Source organism: Antrostomus carolinensis, unplaced genomic scaffold (genome assembly GCF_000700745.2).
Source record: "Antrostomus carolinensis isolate BGI_N321 unplaced genomic scaffold, ASM70074v2 scaffold1801, whole genome shotgun sequence".
In the NCBI taxonomy this organism is placed as follows: Eukaryota; Metazoa; Chordata; class Aves; order Caprimulgiformes; family Caprimulgidae; genus Antrostomus; species Antrostomus carolinensis.
Genome location: NW_010296137.1, coordinates 189,579 through 207,653, shown reverse-complemented (window position 1 = coordinate 207,653; position 18,075 = coordinate 189,579). Strand labels below are relative to the sequence as shown.

General features: G+C 39.7%; 1 protein-coding gene across 1 annotated transcript in view; it reads right to left on the bottom strand.

The window, feature by feature from the left end:
- Positions 1-18,075, bottom strand: part of LOC104532856 (kalirin-like) — a gene marked incomplete at its 3' end in the record, with an annotated part of 249,515 nt that overhangs the window by 90,342 nt on the left and 141,098 nt on the right. Inside the window, 2 exon segments of the mRNA XM_029087516.1 lie at positions 2,963-3,137; positions 8,964-9,133. Coding sequence (XP_028943349.1) covers positions 2,963-3,137; positions 8,964-9,133 — 345 coding nt within the window.

Sequence of the window (18,075 nt, the reverse complement as noted above, 5' to 3'; positions counted from 1 at the left end):
TTCATAGTACTTTCAGTTTGCATTATTAATTAGAAAGGAGCGGGGGGGGGAAGAGAGAGAGAGAATAGTAGGGAAAATTAACAGAAGCAAAAATGTTTGGTACCAAAACTGGATGGAAAGAGACAATACGAGATGTTACTATTCTCCGAGACTGAGCTCAATGCACAGCCTTCCCTAAAGCTGTTGGAAGCAGATGGGCTCCCACAGTTGCATCCCTCTGGCTTCCATTAGAGACATGCAAGCTTTTCCTCTCACCAGAGTTCCCAATGAAGGGTCCTCATCCTAAGGGATTCCTTGGAGGACAAAAACCTGAGAACACAGATCTGAGGGAGGAAAAATGGGAAGCTCAATGCTTGACAAGACGGAAGCAGCAAAGAAGACAAAATTGTTGAAGCTTGGGAGGTGGAGCACCCACTTTTTGCAGATGATTTGTGTGAGTGCAGGAAGGAGAGAGATTAACGTGGCTGGAGCAGGTAGAGGGGTTTCGTTAGGGATGTGTTCAATATGGCACTGTTCTTTGGACAGATGGAAGGGGGCTTATCTAGACTAGAAATGGAGAAATTTATTCGACAATCATACTGGTACACGTTATTTCACTATTCTTAATCTGTGCAGGATATAGGCTATTAAGGAAAATTAAAACCTAAATACATTTTCGGTATAGCTCAAGCTACTTGTGTTTAGTAGACAAAATACTTGATTTCCTGATTTGAATTTCATCACCTTTTTTTTTCCTTAAAAGCTTGGAATAGTCAACCATCAGAAATACTACATGCTTTTTAATTATGGTGATGAAAAACAACGGTGTGAGATAATTTTGTTAATTTTGATAAGTTTCCTACTGACTTGGAATCTTTATTATACGGCTGAGGCAACTGACTGCAATCTACTTTCTAAGGATCATTATTGTGTCAATTTGAGCCAATTCAGCTGTTGTTTGAAATGCATAGCATACGTGTGTCACTGAATATTTTATTTCAAATTGCCTTTCCTTTTATTACCCATCAAACTGTTTTTGCTGTTTAAACACTAAATGTACTTATAAAATTTAAGATACTGACCTGGATATACTTTTCATTGTCTGTTCAGTTATAAATTGTCATAATTATTCTAAAATAAGAAATACTTCTCAGAAAAAGGGAGCTTTCTAAATAAAAATCATTTGCCCATAGACTCCCTATGAAACATGTTCTCAGATTTCCCTGTAATACTAATCTTGCAGAGGGAATTCAGATGTTCTTATGATAAAAAATAGCAAATCTATAGTGACAACTAAGTGGTGATTTCTTTAAAATCCTTTCTAGCTAATCTGATTTTAGAAGACTCTGAAGGACATTTCCAATTTTAAATATCTTAATGTATCACAGCTACTCCAAATGTGCCTGTGAATACACAGAAGTAGGATTCCTGCAGAAACAAAACAGAGGGATCCACACAGTGTTCCCATCTCTGGCACCACATATGGAGGGTACTAGGATAAGTGCCATCCTCTCCTGGTGCCTTGGTTGTGCCATCAGTAAAGCAATCCAGTGTGGTAACAGCCTTTGAGATCTTTGGTTGAAAGACTATGTACAAAGAAAAAGAATTTTAAAACAGTGACTTTTTTTTTTTTTTTTAAGATTTTTACTTAAATCAGTGTAATTCTGGGTTCAGACCTAGAAGTCGCAGTGAAGCACAGAGAGGCTGAGATGTTATTGAATGACTCACATGAGTTCACCATATACTGCCTACAGATACATTTGGGTGTTCCAGAAGCACATACAGTTTTTCAGTTGTTTTTTTTTTTTTCCTCCTTCATTTTTGAAAACACAGGTGCCATTTATAGGTATGTACAAATATATGCATTCACACATCATTTATATCTGTACAGTAAATGTCTCAATTATTCAAACTTTGCCACACCATTGTATCAATGTATCTTCTATTTCAATACTGATTTCTATCTCTGGCATCCAGTTGTAGATCAAGACACCTAAACCCTCGTTTCCAGCTTTTTATTCCACTATAATTCAACATGCCATTTCTTAAAATAAACACTTACAAGGTATAACACAGCATTCTAAGGCTTTCATTAATTATTTTGATATTACCTACAGATTTACAAACAATACCTTTAGGAATATCTCATCAAAAGGTGCTCCATGAACTGAATAAACACCAGTGGGATAAAGTAGGAGGAACACATCCCAGAAGGGACATAAGTGCTGACACATGGCTTTCATTAATTCTGTGCAAAAGTTAATTTACATGTTGTTCTTTTTACATCATGTCCTATCAGAATTACAGCAAGTAATTAATGATATAGGCTAGAGTCTCCTTAAAGTTTCTCTGTCCAAGAATACCTCAATTATTAATATTCTGATGAGTTTTCCTTCCAGCGCTTTTGATTTCAAAACAGCAGTACAAAACGAAACTGAAAGACCTTTCCTGCACAAGGACATAAAAATATACTTTCCCCTCTTTTTTTTTCCCTTTCCTTTTTAAAATAAGTCCACTGTGATGCTTAAAGCTCATCTTTTAAATAGTCTTTCCTTTCACGCATAATGTTCTTTCACTCAGTGGTTTAAAGCCAAGCATGTATCTGTTTGTATGTATCTACGTTTGTATCTGAAGAAACAAACATCACTAACAAGTGATGTAGAACTTTCAAATTCCTGAGTGACTAGTGTAAATAAAGAGTTATAACAGGGGCATCTTATAAAGCTTCTCTGCAAAGCAGTCAGATTCTCAGTGTAGTCAGTTAAGCAGACATGAATCTCTTTCAGTGCATTCTAGCAGTATATCCTAAAGCATATTTTTAGCTTCAACATGCCAGATTTAAAACTTGATTGTAACTCTCTCTCTTCCTCACTGGACAGCTGAGCACAATCAAACAGCTGTAGGTGCATCCTAACAGAGCATGTTTACATATACTCCCTCTGCCACAGCTCTACCTTTCTCACGTCATACAGCCAGCTCTTACCTCAATGGTGTACTGTTCAAAAATCCGGAGCTGAAGAAAAATGTCTAGCTTAATCTTCCTCTCATGGAAGAGCTCTTCCATCTGTACCTGGGCCTCGTCGAGCTGCTGAAGGACAGATTCAATGTGGCTGATGGAGCTATTGTGTGGAGTCTTATTGTTGGAAACGGCTGAGTCCCTGTAGCAAGGCAGACAGCATAGTTAAAGCTGAGCTTTAAGGCAGGCAAAAGAGCAAGAACTACACATTCGTGATTCTGCGTGCTGCTGAGAAGCAAATCCAAGCACAAAGAGCTGAGGGAAGGTGTTTGCAACACTCATCCCTTCTACTAGCTGAAATCCTGCAGCTCCTGAGCTTGGCACAAAGTTTGAACGAGGGGATCATCCTTTCTTGTGTCGTGACACTGTGACCTTACACACTTGGGGGAGGCGGGAGGACAATGACACAACAATCTCAATGGCTCTCTTGAGGAGACCGGCTGGCAATCCCCTTTAATCCTACAAAGTGACCTGCTCCAGTCTATGCTCACACTGCTTCAGAGGCACCAAGCTCAGAGATGTTATTTAGCCACCCGTACCTTTACAAATTAATTTTGTGCATTTTCTCAATTACTTACAGTCTAATTGAATCAGAATTATCATTTTAGACTAAGGGGTAGGGGTGCCTTAATTTCCTCTGAATTATGTAGTACATCAATAGATGCAGCATATGGCACAAAAAACTCCACAGAAGGAAAACACCTTTCAAACACTAAGACAGACTCTGACTCATCCTTCCACTCGGCTACCTGAAATGAGATCAGATATTGCTCCATCTATACCTTCCATAAACAGGCAGCAGAAGGGAGGAAACCCTTTAACTGGTGGGCTAGGATCTGAAATAAGTCCTAGAATGGACATAGGACAGTCCCAACATTTTCTTCTCTACTTGCGTTCTCACATATGTTAATAGGCTCACCTACAGTCTGCCACATCTTCAGCAAATTTTTTAAAGTGGGTGTTTTATGGATAAAAAGACTTTGCAGACATAAAGAGCTGAAGTTTATCCTGGAATGTGACACAAAAGGTCCCCCAACTTTAACAAGAACCAGAAAAGAAACTCTGAAGCTGTACTTGAATCTTGGCTTTGGTACTTCAGCTAAAGCAATGTATAGATGCAATGGTTTTCTCCATCCATCCTGCTCAAAGGTGTGTGATAGCAGCTACATTATTTGGCACAGTTAAACAAAGCCAACTGAAAACCCTACCAAATACACTTTTTGGAAAGACCTGTGCACTGGCAGGATAACAGGATGAAGTGGGTAAGCCAGTAGGTGTTACCATCAATATTTCCTATCAATCTCCATTTTGGCCTTGGAGAAGGTGTGGGGAACAATTACAAATCCAACAGCACATACCAGACTATTGGTGCACCAACAAAATCCCACGTGTTCAGCGACCTGGCTGACAATATTGGAAGACAAGTGAAATGTCAGGTAATGCTGTCAGCTGGGAGCCATTCTTCTGGCCAGCAAACCTGGGTTGCTGAGTAGAGGTGCCCATGGAGTCTCCCCACTGTGGAAGAGTGTTAGTGTGTTCCCTATTTTTAGGTTTTTACTTCCCTTTTCAGGTTTGCATTTCCCCTCCATAAACAACTAGCAAAGCATTTGTAGTTTTCTACAGGACTTGACTGAAATGCTTGTGCTTTCCTTTTTGCAGATTATCATCACGTAGGGCCAGATCTAAGTGACGTACAGTCAACTTAAATGTTAATTGAACACTGTCAGTGAGCATGAGCATAATTGAGAAAAAAAAAAAGTATAACCTTTTACAAATGCCTTAAATTGAAACTAGGCACTGACACACAGTCATTTTAGGTAAGTTTAAAACATATCTTTGAGCAACAAAACACACATTATTCTGTTTTCATTATATGTCTTAAAGGAACAGAACAAGGATTTGCCTGAACACCTGAAGCCTAAGAATAAAATTAAAAATACAGGATACTATTAACTGCATAGTAATTTGCTCTCTGGATGTGTTTCACTTCTTTTTCCACAAATAATTTATGCTTGATACACAGATGCTCCAGCATTATTCTGAAGCAAGTACTACCAACTTCCTTTGCTTATTAGGTGAATATTACACCAGTATTACTCTCTCCAGGTGATATGATTTCTGCCCCACACCACCAGTCTTGCGTTTTCACCTTCTTGGTGACCACAAGGTCTGTCTCTGCCTCCACATTAGAGCTGTACAAGGGAAGGATGATTGACGATAACAAGGTGAGATTTTGAAATTACAGCTTAATCTGAAGCCACATTCAATCAAGTTCTGTTTCCTTCAGTCAGCACCTGTCTTCTATAAAAGGACATGAAATATGTCTTCATTCAAATACAGGATTATTACTATTCATATATTATCTAAATGACTCAATGAATTATTCAAGACGAGTTGAATAATCTCCCATGGGATCTAAAGACGCACGTGGTTTTAGAAATTCTGTTTCATCAAACATGGCACTCTTCAAATCAAGCTACACTTGCATTTCAGTGGCTGATGCCATACAAAAATTGAAGTTTAATAATCTCATATTTTTTCAGAGTCTCCTCAGATAAGGCCTTGACAAACCCTATATACTCTGGTTTGAGAAAGATCTCCTTCCCGAAAAAGAAATGTCTGAGATCAGGTGCTTCTGCCACAAGATTTCTTGCTCTCTCTGGTGATGACAAATTGTGGGAAAAATTCATAAAAAGATCCTTACAAGTCTCTGAAAGGTTATGAATCAGAGTTATAAAGTGCATGGAAATTACTGAACAAAATACAAAATAAACTTTGGGAGACATAAAATTGGAATTAGTGCATTGCTGTTGAGTCTGTTCAGAATGAATGCTGTGCTCCTGCACCCACTTCCCATGCTTTAACTGGGAGAAAGCTTAGTGAAAACACACCCATCATCAAAAGCTCATAAGCTGAACTACCGTAAAGAAAGCAAGATACATAACTCTTCCCTGTCTCTTTTTTGCCCCTAACATTCCTGTTCTTTCACATCTCACTGGAGCAAGTCATTGTTTTGCCTTTCACAGATGTGCAAAAAATATTGTCCCCAGCAGCACTCCCGGAAATGCAGTTCAAAAGATTTGCTTCATGATGATCACTGAGGACGATGATCACCTCAGGAAAATACTGATATGGAGGAGGGAAAAAAGCGTTTCCAATGCTAACCTTTATATATATGGCATTGCAAGCCAGGCCTATTATATTCCTGATAGGTGTGGTCTCCTGATTCAAAGAGTCACTGAAGGCCCTGAAGACCTTCTGTGAAGAGTAGTCCCAGGTACTCTATTCAACTAGGTCAGGCAGCTGAGCTTTTCCTAAGCTATCTGGAGGAGACAGAGTTCTATTACACAAATGATCTTCTCTAAACCAATATCTGTGCTCTCAGAGAAAAGGACAAGAAGGGTAAACTTTTTCAAGGCCGTATTAATTTGGTTGGTTTTAACCTGTGCTATGACATGCTTGATAAGAGCAATGTATTTCATTCTCTTTGTTGTCGTAGTATTTGCAATCTTCAGCTATTCTTCACAGCAGGTACAAGGTGATCCACACTGTGAAATGCAATGCTGTGTTAAGGAAAGATCGCAGCAATTCCAATTTTTCCTCTATTCCTTCATCTTTACTTTTGCCAGCAGCCACAAAAGCTGTTAGCGTGCACACACAGAGGTGGTTTCACAGTTTTCTTACATAGTTCTGCTTGACTTTTTGAAAGAAACCAGGATCACATTAGAGGCTTTGCAGTTAGCCAGAGTGCTCAAAACCCACACTTGAATCAGAGATTGTCTTGACAGTTCAGCTCTGCAAATCTTTGCGTGCATTCAGGGCTTCTGTCCTTCAGACAACTGCTCTCTCTGTGTTTGGGCTTAACTTTATCAGAAGCAGGGGATCACTTCTCACAGATATATTCACCCTGTTCCACCTTGCTCACCACCCAGAATACAAGCCAGACCCTAACAACACTATTTCTTTCTTAAACATAGCTGCCACAAAACCTGTCTTGGCATTTCACAAACATTTAGGCATGACACCAATTCCAAAAAAAGTCTCAAACTTGCGGCCACCCTTACTTTTCAAAGACTGAAACTAAAAATTGACTAAGTTTACATTAAAAAAAAGTCGAAGTCCCACATATCACCTCCCAGTTCACCTCTTCCCCTGCATGACCTTGCAGCCACTATACCAGCCTTTCTCCAATAACTGCTACTTACACTGACGCTCCACTGACTTCTCAGCTCCAAATATTGCCCTGGCTGCTCTCCAACTTCACATGCTGCTTTCCTTCTGACTCAGGTACAGGCAAAAGGCCTTTAGGCCAGGCCCACAGCCACTTTCTGTAACCCCACAAACCACCCCACACTCCACCTGATGGGCTTACACAGGGTCCCTTTCAGGTTCTTCTCCGTGGGTGTTCACACTGAAATGATGTTACGCCAATAGGTGAGATGAACAATAAAAAAAAAATCTTTTGTCCAGAATTTCACTGTCATTTTTGTGATCTCATAGAAATGCTCCAAACTTTGCAAAAAGTTTCTTTGCATAAAGGGAAATTACCATGCAGACCTTCGACTGACCTGTTATAGCTGTCCACACATATGTTCTTACCTAAAACTCCCTCCTTCTGGCAGCTCACTTACCAGACTCGGCATGTTTCCTTCCTACTTATCTCATCAGCAAAGATGAATGGATGGATGGAGCCTGCCTATGTCTACTCCTGATCCTTCCTTTGCAACTCTGATCTTGGCAAGCAATACCGCAGCTCGGGTTCCTCACTCTCCCCCTGTGATGCAGGCAAGCCACATCCAGCTCGACTAGAGATTTACACAGGCTGTCCTGTGTGGTTCCCTAGGGCTGAAAGACAAGCAAAAGCTAGAGAAGCTCTTTAAAATGTCTCAATTTTTTTTTCTGACCCAGTGGAGAAGACTCTGAATCCAGGGTAACAGGAAAAAGCATAACCTGCTCTACCTTAGGCTTTTTCTACTGTGGCTCATTGCTTTCTCCACTTCTCATGTGAGAACTGAAGGCATCAGATTAGGAAAGCTGAGGGTGAGGGGGATAACATCACTCTCTGGGACAGACTCTACTGAAATGCATGAAACCTGGTAGATTTGCATATTATATATGTATATAGAATGTAGACACTATGTACAGGTAGATAAGGGCAATCTGTAACATTACAAAGATCTAAAAAATAAGTGATGTATTTGACTTGGTTTCGAACTTGGTAACATCACTAAAAGCCAGGAAAACTCCACTGCTGTCAATAAAGTTAAAGCCACAGAAAACCACTGTAAATAAGAAAAAATGAGACAGATCTCATAACCACAAGTTTTGTATAAGCTGCAAACATTTGCTCTACTACACTTACAGACTGAGAAAGAAAAAAAAAAAAAAGCCCCCCAACTTCTTGGAGCCAGTCTCTTAATGTATTTTAAATCAGATAAAATGAGTTCTTTTAATTCATAATGCAAGTAGAACTGGCAGTTTATTCATACGGTCAAAGACCTTCTTTGACCGTATGAATAAACTCCACATGGACAAAGATAAATAGCAGGGTGCTGTATGCAAAATGAAAGAGTGAAGATTGTTAGACGTACATGTGTATGTTAGAGGTACGTACTTCTACATCAAAAGTAACCATATAAATCACAAGGCCTCAGCTCACAACCATTTAACAATCTTCTATAAATACCAACTAAAAATATTCACCTGAAACACATTTGTTTCAATTCACTGTGCCTATAAATAATCTCTCTGTCAAACAGGAACCCATGCTGATCCACAGACTAATCAGTCCACACAAATCACTCCTTGCAATTTCAATAAAATACTCGAAGAATTTGAAGAATCACAAATAAGCAAAACATTAATAAACTCCCCCAATTAACCCTAACTTACAGTTCTTCATTTATGCACACCTAAAGCACAGCATACATTAGATTTCTCAACACCTGTCCTCCAGGTGGATGCTTACCTGAGCTGTTGGATTAGATCTTCCCCTTCTTTAATAACATTGAGGGTAGCATCCAAAGTGGCTGTTTGTTGCTGCTGAAACTGCTTGATAAGCTCCTGAACTGCATCCACAGAATCAGCACAGACATCCTCTAAGAGCTCCTTCTGCAGATCTTCCATCCATGTCCACAGCTGGGAAGGAGGGGAGGGAAAAATAAATCAGAGAGGGATTGAGATTTAACCCTTTTGCTCTCTAATTCCAGATCAGTAAGCATTAACTAGGGCTGCAAGTTTCACATGAAAACTGACCTAAAGTTTCTAAAATCAAAAAGGTACTTAGTTATTGATTCTGTCTGATGTGATTCCATTTTAAGCAACAAAATAAAATAAATATAATATCAGGTAAATTTTTTTCCAAAATTAATTTTCATTTCAGTTTATTATATGACAATAATTAATTATATTATTCTGATTAACTCTTTACACAAATAAAAAATTACAATGCTCCACAGCTGTGATAACCTAGCCTCTTCAGGAGCTGTGTGCTATCAGCTGCTATTAATTTCACATGTAGCTGAAGCCTGTTGCAGAACAGTCTAAAATGTTTGGTATGTATGTATGGTACTGGCTGAAGTCTAGCTGTGCCTGCTCAGCTATGCCTTCCCAGACAGGAGGTTTTGTGGAGGATTTGGGGTTTTTTCTGGTTTGGGTTTTTTGTGGGTTTCCACCACTTACCCCCCTCCTCAAAACACACCTCAGACTCTGCTTTTTAACTCTGGGAAAATCCAAACACAGGGGACAGCAATATCACCAATCAATCCCATGCAGAGCCATTAATTTTAAATAGTCTTAACTACCAATTTCAAAACAACAACAACAAATCATTTGAGTGAGTGCTTAGATGAGAATTTCCAGCCAGCTGTTCATCACAGATCTGGACAGTGGCAGGCAAGCCCCAGCAGCCTCTCTTTGGCTGTAAAAGCTTAAAGCGAGCAGAGGTTTCCCCTTTAAGCTTGCTCTGAAAAGTGAGTGTAAAATTGCACCAACTGAGCTGGCAGCCCGCCAGCAAATCCTAATGACTCCACCAGAGAGACTCTTTTCTGTGCCATGCCTGCCCCATTAACCCACATTCTGCTGGTATATTCTGCAAGGTAGCAGAGAAGTACAGAAGTGGTAAACAACACATTGCACCAGCGCACTGGGAAATGTCAAAGGACGCGGTGCTGACGGCAGTGGGGCTGCACTCCTGCCTGCTCTTCCAGGGAGCTGCAAAGCAGTTTCTCTCAAAGGGAGCTTAGAGGTACATACGACGCAGACAACAGACGTGTGGGGGTGGCAAAAGAGCTGCTAAAAACATTTCTGTTCAAAACAAGGCACGCTGGATCCCCATCCTACAAGATTTCTTCTGAGACTGTGAATTCTGCAAGTCCACGTAAAATGAGAGGAGAAGGATGTCTCAGAGTGCCAGCGGGCACAGCTTTTCATAATTAGGGTCCAAACCTAAGGCCAGTCATCGAATGTTACGCTATACACATGCTACTGTCTTTAAGGATATCACCCTGATCTAAACCAAAATAATCAGAGTCTGACCCTGTCCCAGCTTTGCTCATGGTATCAGAGAAGGGAGAGCCCAACTCCCGGTGCTCTGTCCCCACCTCTGCTGACTCCTTGCTTGACAGACTTACAAAAACAAGTTTTAAAACATATGCTTAATTTGAAGGCTTTTCAGTTAGATTTTCAGAGTCAGCTTTGAATATTTTGGGTAAACATCTCTGTTTATTCATAAATAGTGTAATCATAATGGCCTACCCTACTACTGGCCTAAAATGGAATGTCTTTGCTCAGTTTATTTACATATTTTCACATTCTCAGGAGAAAGGCATGATATAAAAAGGCAAGTATTAATAAAAGAAACAAATATAATTAAGTAGTCAGGCTTGTGAAATAAATGAAAGAACGAAAACATGTTTAAAGAACCAAATAGAGAGTATTTTCCTATGTGGCCTGAGGTCCAGGTGCTGAACTTTGGAAAGCCACCACAAAGGAAAATGCATTAATGCTTTTATATATGAGTTACATTTAGAATCTTCCTGGGTTTGAACTGGTCCCTACACCCACCCTAACAGTAGGGACAGCTGGACTGTAACAGGCGAGGACCACGTTGTTCAGGAATATTATTTTCTCAGCTTATCAGATCTTCAAGTAATAAAACCCTTTGTAAATATAGAAGACAAAAATGTGTATATATCATGCTTCTGTTCTGAGTTGGGAAAGCCAGTAGTTTTTTAATTTCTTCGTCATATTTCATTTTTCCACTTAAGATAACAAAAAAAGCTCAGGGAATTTCCTTTACAATATGAAAGTGAAATAGAGAACTTGCTTCATTGTTAGGAACCTGCTGTTTTCTTGAAATTACCATGTTGGAAAAGACAGAGGAGAAAGTTTCTGATCCCCCACTGGGACTTCAGAGGAAAACTCTGTTTTCAAAAGCATCTCCAGAGCCCAACTTCCAGCAGCAGCTGAAAGGATTTGGACATTTAAGATCCTAAGTCACTTTTTGAGTAAGCTTCTGAATCAAAGCAGTTTTGATGACTTAAGCATAAACTGTACTGTACTCACCTGGAAGCAAAACACATTAGTTTCAGAGAGCACTCAAATATATTAACTCATATTGGCTTCAGATTTTTCCATTAATGACCTCTGATTGTAAGGATTTGCATAATAAAATCTATCAGAATCTAGGTCATCCTTGACTCAGAGGCCTTTAATCCTTTAGACTCCCCCAATCCCTGGAAAATCCTAATACAAAGAATCAGTCAGTATTAATAAGATTAGGAAGATCTTTCAGGAACAATTTACAATAGGAACCTGATTCAAAAACCTCCTAGATTTTGTGCTACAACTAGCAGCACCTGAAATAAATTACTACCAAGCCCCCCTTGTGAATGCCACAGCAATGAAAAGATGAACTCCATGTCACTGCAACACCAGAGTCTGAAGAGCTGTTAACCATAAAATAGACATCACATCCTGCTTGATACAGCTCAGGAAAATCAGTCCCTATTAGGACTTGATGCTTAATTCCAAGGCAACTATTCAACTGATTTTAAAAAATCCCAACTATTAAAACCTCAAATCACCAGACACCTTGTGCATTTCCTAACTCATGCTGTCATCTATTCTAAACAGCTAGCTAGTTTAGACTGAGTGAACCATTTCAATTTTTAATTGAAATTTGACATATTACACAGGACAGCTTTTACCTCATATTTGCAGAAACTGACTTTCTTCTTTTATTCTTAGCACGCACAAAATTTGTGAGCACTTGTGTCATTCACATACATACTCCAAACTACTGCTAATGTGTCACTTGATCCCGTCCTGAGGGCATATGTAGATCCACGCAGGTATTTCAAATACTAACACAATACTTCCACATCCAGCTGTGGTGACTTTTACTAAGCTTGGCAGTGAAGCACATGTCCAGCAAAGGAGATAATCTCTGCATTGTATTACTTACCACATACTAAACCAAAGATACAGAATCCTGGAAAACAAGGAAGAAATAACACAAAAATAATTTTGTGCTTCCTTCAAATTGATCTGTGCTTTGGTATGATTAATTGGATATGGAACTACTAACACATTAGTGATAAAATCTGACTCATGCAAACTACATCTAAAAATGTTATAGTTGTCAGCCACACAGAAGTCTAAGGCAAATGCCTAACCCTAAAACACCCACGCTGAAGGTCCATAGAGGCTCCAGAAATCGAGGCTTTATTTATGAAGGTAACTATGGCTTTAAACAAGAAAAACAATTATCATCTGACTACTAGACCAGTGGAAAAGAAGAATGACACCCCTCCTCTTTTTTGGAGGAGCATCTGGTACCTCTCATGCATTGTAACAGCTTCTGCATCTTTCTTGGATATAAAACAGGCAGTCTCCCTCCATCCAAGAGACAATACAGCTCTTTATTCCCAGCTATTTCATCTGATGCAATACCCTTAATTTTACTCAAGTACTTAATGAGACCACTTACTGGAGGTTTGAAGGACATCTGTGCCTGTTACCTAGAAATTAATGCTTCTGACTTAGAGCAAGGGACCACTTTAAACAAAATCTTAAAGAGATTGCTAAGAAAATCTTTCTTATGCATGTTTGGAATAACTACTAAACAGTGTTTATATGCTGCTATTTGCAAATGCCAGAGATGAGTTTTAATCCCCTCAAAACCAGTTTAAAAACACTGGGTAATCAGACCAGTGAAAAGCAAAGAACTAGTCAGTTCTCTCCATGAGAATTACCATTGTACAACATTTTTGCTAATCATTCAAAACAAGCATATTAATGGAAACAATCAACTTTCCAGGGTATATGTTCTAACCTTTACTGTCAGAGAAGTGTCATGTGTTGCAGAGCAGGACCCAAAAGGATGCTCATGCCAAATGAGTAAAGGGAACGTCCATCGCAGCAATGGAAGCTAGAGCAGAAGGCACAAATCAGTGAAATACGGGGACTCTCTTTTCCCACTGATTTGCACTGCTCCCACTCATGAGCTGTAACAAGTGTGCAGAGAACCAAGGAAGGTTGAGGAAAATAAAAAACAAAAACCAAAAAACCCCAAACACAAACAGAACTGCTCCAGAGAGAGATGTCCATCAATCCTATTTTCCTCTGTTGTTATGCCTGGTTTATACAAACCTATTCTGAGCAGTAGCACCAAGCTTTTTCATAATATGCATTAGGAAGTCACAAAGACCCAAGTTCACGTTAATTTATGGCAGGACTTCAGCTTGTGCTTATGTTTAAGCACCTGTTCAAGTGCTGTTGTGAATCTGGCTTCACTGTTCAGCCTTTCGGAAATTGCTTTTTTTACCTTGACTACCCCGCACCAACATGGTGGGGATAATAAAACTTTTCAGCACAATTAACCTTCATCAGCTGATGTTTATTCACACTTAGAATGCATCCAGTGCTGTTTCAGTTGAAAGAACTGATGGTTCTTATAAATTGGAAGCATATTTCAACAACATTTTCCAAAGTCACATTCAAGGTCTCATGGAAATGTCAACAGAAACACAGAAAACAATGTATGTAATGATCAGCTGTAATGTGACCACATGCCACCAACGAAGTGTCACACAATGACAGTACACCTAATAAAATGTGACAAGACGGGATATGACCAGACACTACATATGAAATGCCACAATATGCGACTTCCACAGTAAGATACAGCTGATGAGACACCCTGCTGCAAGAAGTAATGTTGTTAGATACCACCAAACTGGTCGGGAAGAAACGAGTGGGAAGAAAGGGAACATTCTGTGAAAAAAACCCTTCTGATCTCTTCCTAACCTCTTTCTTGCTTTTTCCCTTTTACTTGCCAATTTCTTGACATTCATCCTTGGTTGAGTTGCATCTGGTGCTTCTGTATGCTGATGCTTTTTAATTAGTAACCTTGCCTATGGCAAAAGGATTTGCAATGCCTAAACATCTGATGCTTTTTCCAAGTCCTGCATGGACCAGATTGATATACCACAAAATAATCTCCTCTCAAGGGAAAAATGGTTTGGGTAGCTGCACTTACATCAGGGAGCGTGTAGATCCCCAGCCCAAGGTCATGTAAATGTAATTCATGGACTATTCACTCTAGGAGAGAAAGTTGGCTTATAACTGAAGAATCAGATGTACATGTTCTGTGCTTCTGCTACCATCATTAATTGCAAACCCATGTTCCTCTTCTAGGATAATTTAAATATAAGTTATATGTGATTACAAATCTGGATGTAATTAACTGCAGTAATTTTACTAAGCAAATAAAATTCTGCACTTGATCATACTGGTAACAGGCTTGGAGAAGTTCTTCCTACAACAAAAGATTTACTCAGATTTACACCAGAGTAATACAGTACAACTTGGTGCAGGAGGAGCTCTCCATAGCTATAAAATATATACTACAAATTCAGCAATTTACTTAAAAATTAATGCAGGTACCATTACATTTTCCTCTAAGTGGTTCACTGGTTCTAAACTTTTCATTTCTTCTCAAAAGGGAGTTACACTACCTCTTCCCTCTGTGCTCTTCCCAGTGACTGGCCAATCACTTGCAGTCTTAACCTGATCTGCTGCTTTGAGCCTTTTGTGCAGCTTTATTCACTGTGCCCTAGGAATCTCAGAAATAAATCACTTGTGACAATTTTCAATCACTCTGAAACTTGCTAAGGATTAAAGAAACTGTAGGACCCTTCTCCAACCAAACCAATCTTATTGGATCCTTTAACTTGAACCACTACACTGACATTAACCGTTTTAAACTAGTTGCATAGACTCTGTTACATACGTGTACTTGGAGCACAACAGAATGTGTCTTTTGAGCGATGAGTGAATTACAGGAGTGTCCCTGTATGGCTTTAATGAAGATTTACTCAGTATGCAAATTATCACAGGCACTGGCTGCCCACTCGGTCGCCTTTGTACACAGCAGTAAAAGCTGCGGGCCCATGCACTGGGACTCGGAGAAGCTCATCTTCCTCAGCTTCAGGAAATCAGGTGGATGGGCTATTATGACTAATAAAAGGGTACTTTATGAGAGTTGGCCCATCCTAGGTGCCCATAAAACACCCTTCTAGCTGCAGCATGAACCATAGTTATCTGGAGTGCAAGGCACACAGGCTGGAGACCTGTCTCCATAACACACAAAAGATGTGCAAGGGCCCTCAAAAGCCAATGAGTGAAGCAAAGTGTGAACTTAAATGCAGTCCATAGGAATCTTTTGTCTAGCATACGGCAGAATGATGGAAAGTACTTACTTGCCATTGCTGTGCTGCAGGTTTGACTTCCTGAGATTTGGTCTGCATGGCTGCATTTACAAACATTTAATTCTTATTACCTTTATTCTGTCTCACAATTTTTTGCCATCACAGATGGCAGAATTTTATTTACTAGTGGTCTGGCCAAGCTTCAAACTCCCCTGCTCAAGAGCAGGATGTGCTGCCAGGATACCACAGCTCTCTCCATTCCCAGCTTCTTAATCCTTCATGAAAATTCCTTGCTTCTAGACAACAAATGGACAGGAAAGAGAGACACCTTGCACCACCCCAGCTATCCTGGTTCCTCAGTCCTAGATCTTTACAGGCAAGATTTAACTCTGCAAAGAAACAACCAATGTGAATGACTTGAAAATGTTTGCATTTTGGTCAAAGCCACACTAATCTAGAGCTGGAGAGAGATTTGCTTTTATTTTGCTGCTTCATGATAATTGATTGCTGATAACCCAGAGTGAACTTTTACACGGCTCACACAAAAATAACACTTGTTAGACCAGCAGAGCCCTCTCTACAGCCCCAATTATCAGAACAATAACAGTAAGCTCACAATGTAACTGTCTTCTCCAAGGAATCTGCCATCCAGGCAAAGGACTGCACACAGGTTACCTGTATGTACAGCTCTGGCAGTTCACTCCTCCCATGTCCTCTGCTCTCTGCCTGCAAATCCACCTCCGATGGGAATATCAGAATGTTTACGAAACGAGCACTCACTAAGGAAAAAAAACCAAAACCAAACCAAACCCAAAACAAAACCAAAAAGAAAAAAACAAACCCCAGCATGTATTCAATCCCTTATAAAACCATTTGCTTTTTCCACACCTTTGTCTTGTGATTTATCTGCTTATGATACTCCCCCCATCAAACTGGATTGATTCAGCTCCCAGCAAAAACAACATTCATACTTGTAAGAGGCATAAATTTAAGGTTTGATGTTTCTCAGCCCTGCAGTGAGAGGAAGGGCAAATATTTTCAAAGTCTGATTTTGTATGCTGCTTCCTAGGTATTTCAGCTGTTCATTTTATCCCACTGAAGAAACAAAGTTTCTAGCTTTTGAACAAGGTATGTGGTGGTTCATTCTGACCTTGAAAAGTGCTGGCATGTGAAATGGCCAGTCAGTGAATATTTTATGTGCAGATGGTCAGTTTGGTTCATTTCAGTGTTTTATGATTTCATTGGATTTTAAATCTGGCCATAATATGATAAAAGGTACAAAAGCACTGTCCAGGACATAAGTAGCATACAGGAGTGTAAGACAAATACTTTGTGGTAGACATCTTCAGAGACCAAGACCTTTCAGGACTTCTAGAAGTTGCCAGCAAGTGGAAATGCTAAACTGATTATCCCCCTCATCACAACTCTCTGTAGCTAAAGGGCGATTGCTCCGAAATGTCAGTATTAACAGTTAAAGTCAAACAACAAATTATTAAGTTCAGTAACATTAACTTTGAATCCTGGGTCAATTTACAATGAATTACAGGATTATACAATATATCCCAGAACCACTGTCACATGTGCTCCATGATTAACTTTGATTCATTCAGTCAACTCTCCTGACAAGAGTCAACAGCAGCAGACCTTCAATGCATGAGCTTTCTGCTCCCTGCTTCCCAGCAACTCTGCCACAATTTGAGGGCCAAAACCTGTCAAAATTAGTGACTTACACCAAAATAAACTCCTAATCATGATATTCAACCGAAGCAGAGAGAATTTAATTTCACAGGCCTTGGTTATCAAGTAAAATTAAGTTAGAAGTGCCTGCAATAAAACATGGTTACTGTTCCTAACTGACAGGATAAACCCACTCCCATTACTCACTTGAGTAACCCCACTGATATCTACAGGGTGACCAAGGTGATCTGCTGAACACAAATAATTTAGGTCTATACAGGAAGCTGCCTGACACTTAATGGTCCAGGGCTTTGCTCTCAGTTTCTCATGGCCTTATCAGAGAAGCTGTTCAGAGTGAAATTTTCCATACCAGGTATCTGCCTAAGGCTGAACTTGATGAATTTTAAGGTAAAAGGTCCAGAATGAGAGGAAGAGGGAAAAGGACTTACTTTGCCTGTGTTAGAAAAGGAGCCTCACTTCTGCTTACATGAGATGCTCCAGACCCTCCACGCTTTTAAGCAAGGGTTTGAAATTTTGCAGGTTTTAGCCTTGATGTCAAAGAGTATACATTATGTCATCCCTGTGAAAATTTGCCCAAATTTGGTCACTCAGAAGACCTCTGCCAAGTTCCAGTTTGCACATGTTCAGCAAGAACCTGTTAAGAGTTTGGCAGTTCATTTTTTTCAACAT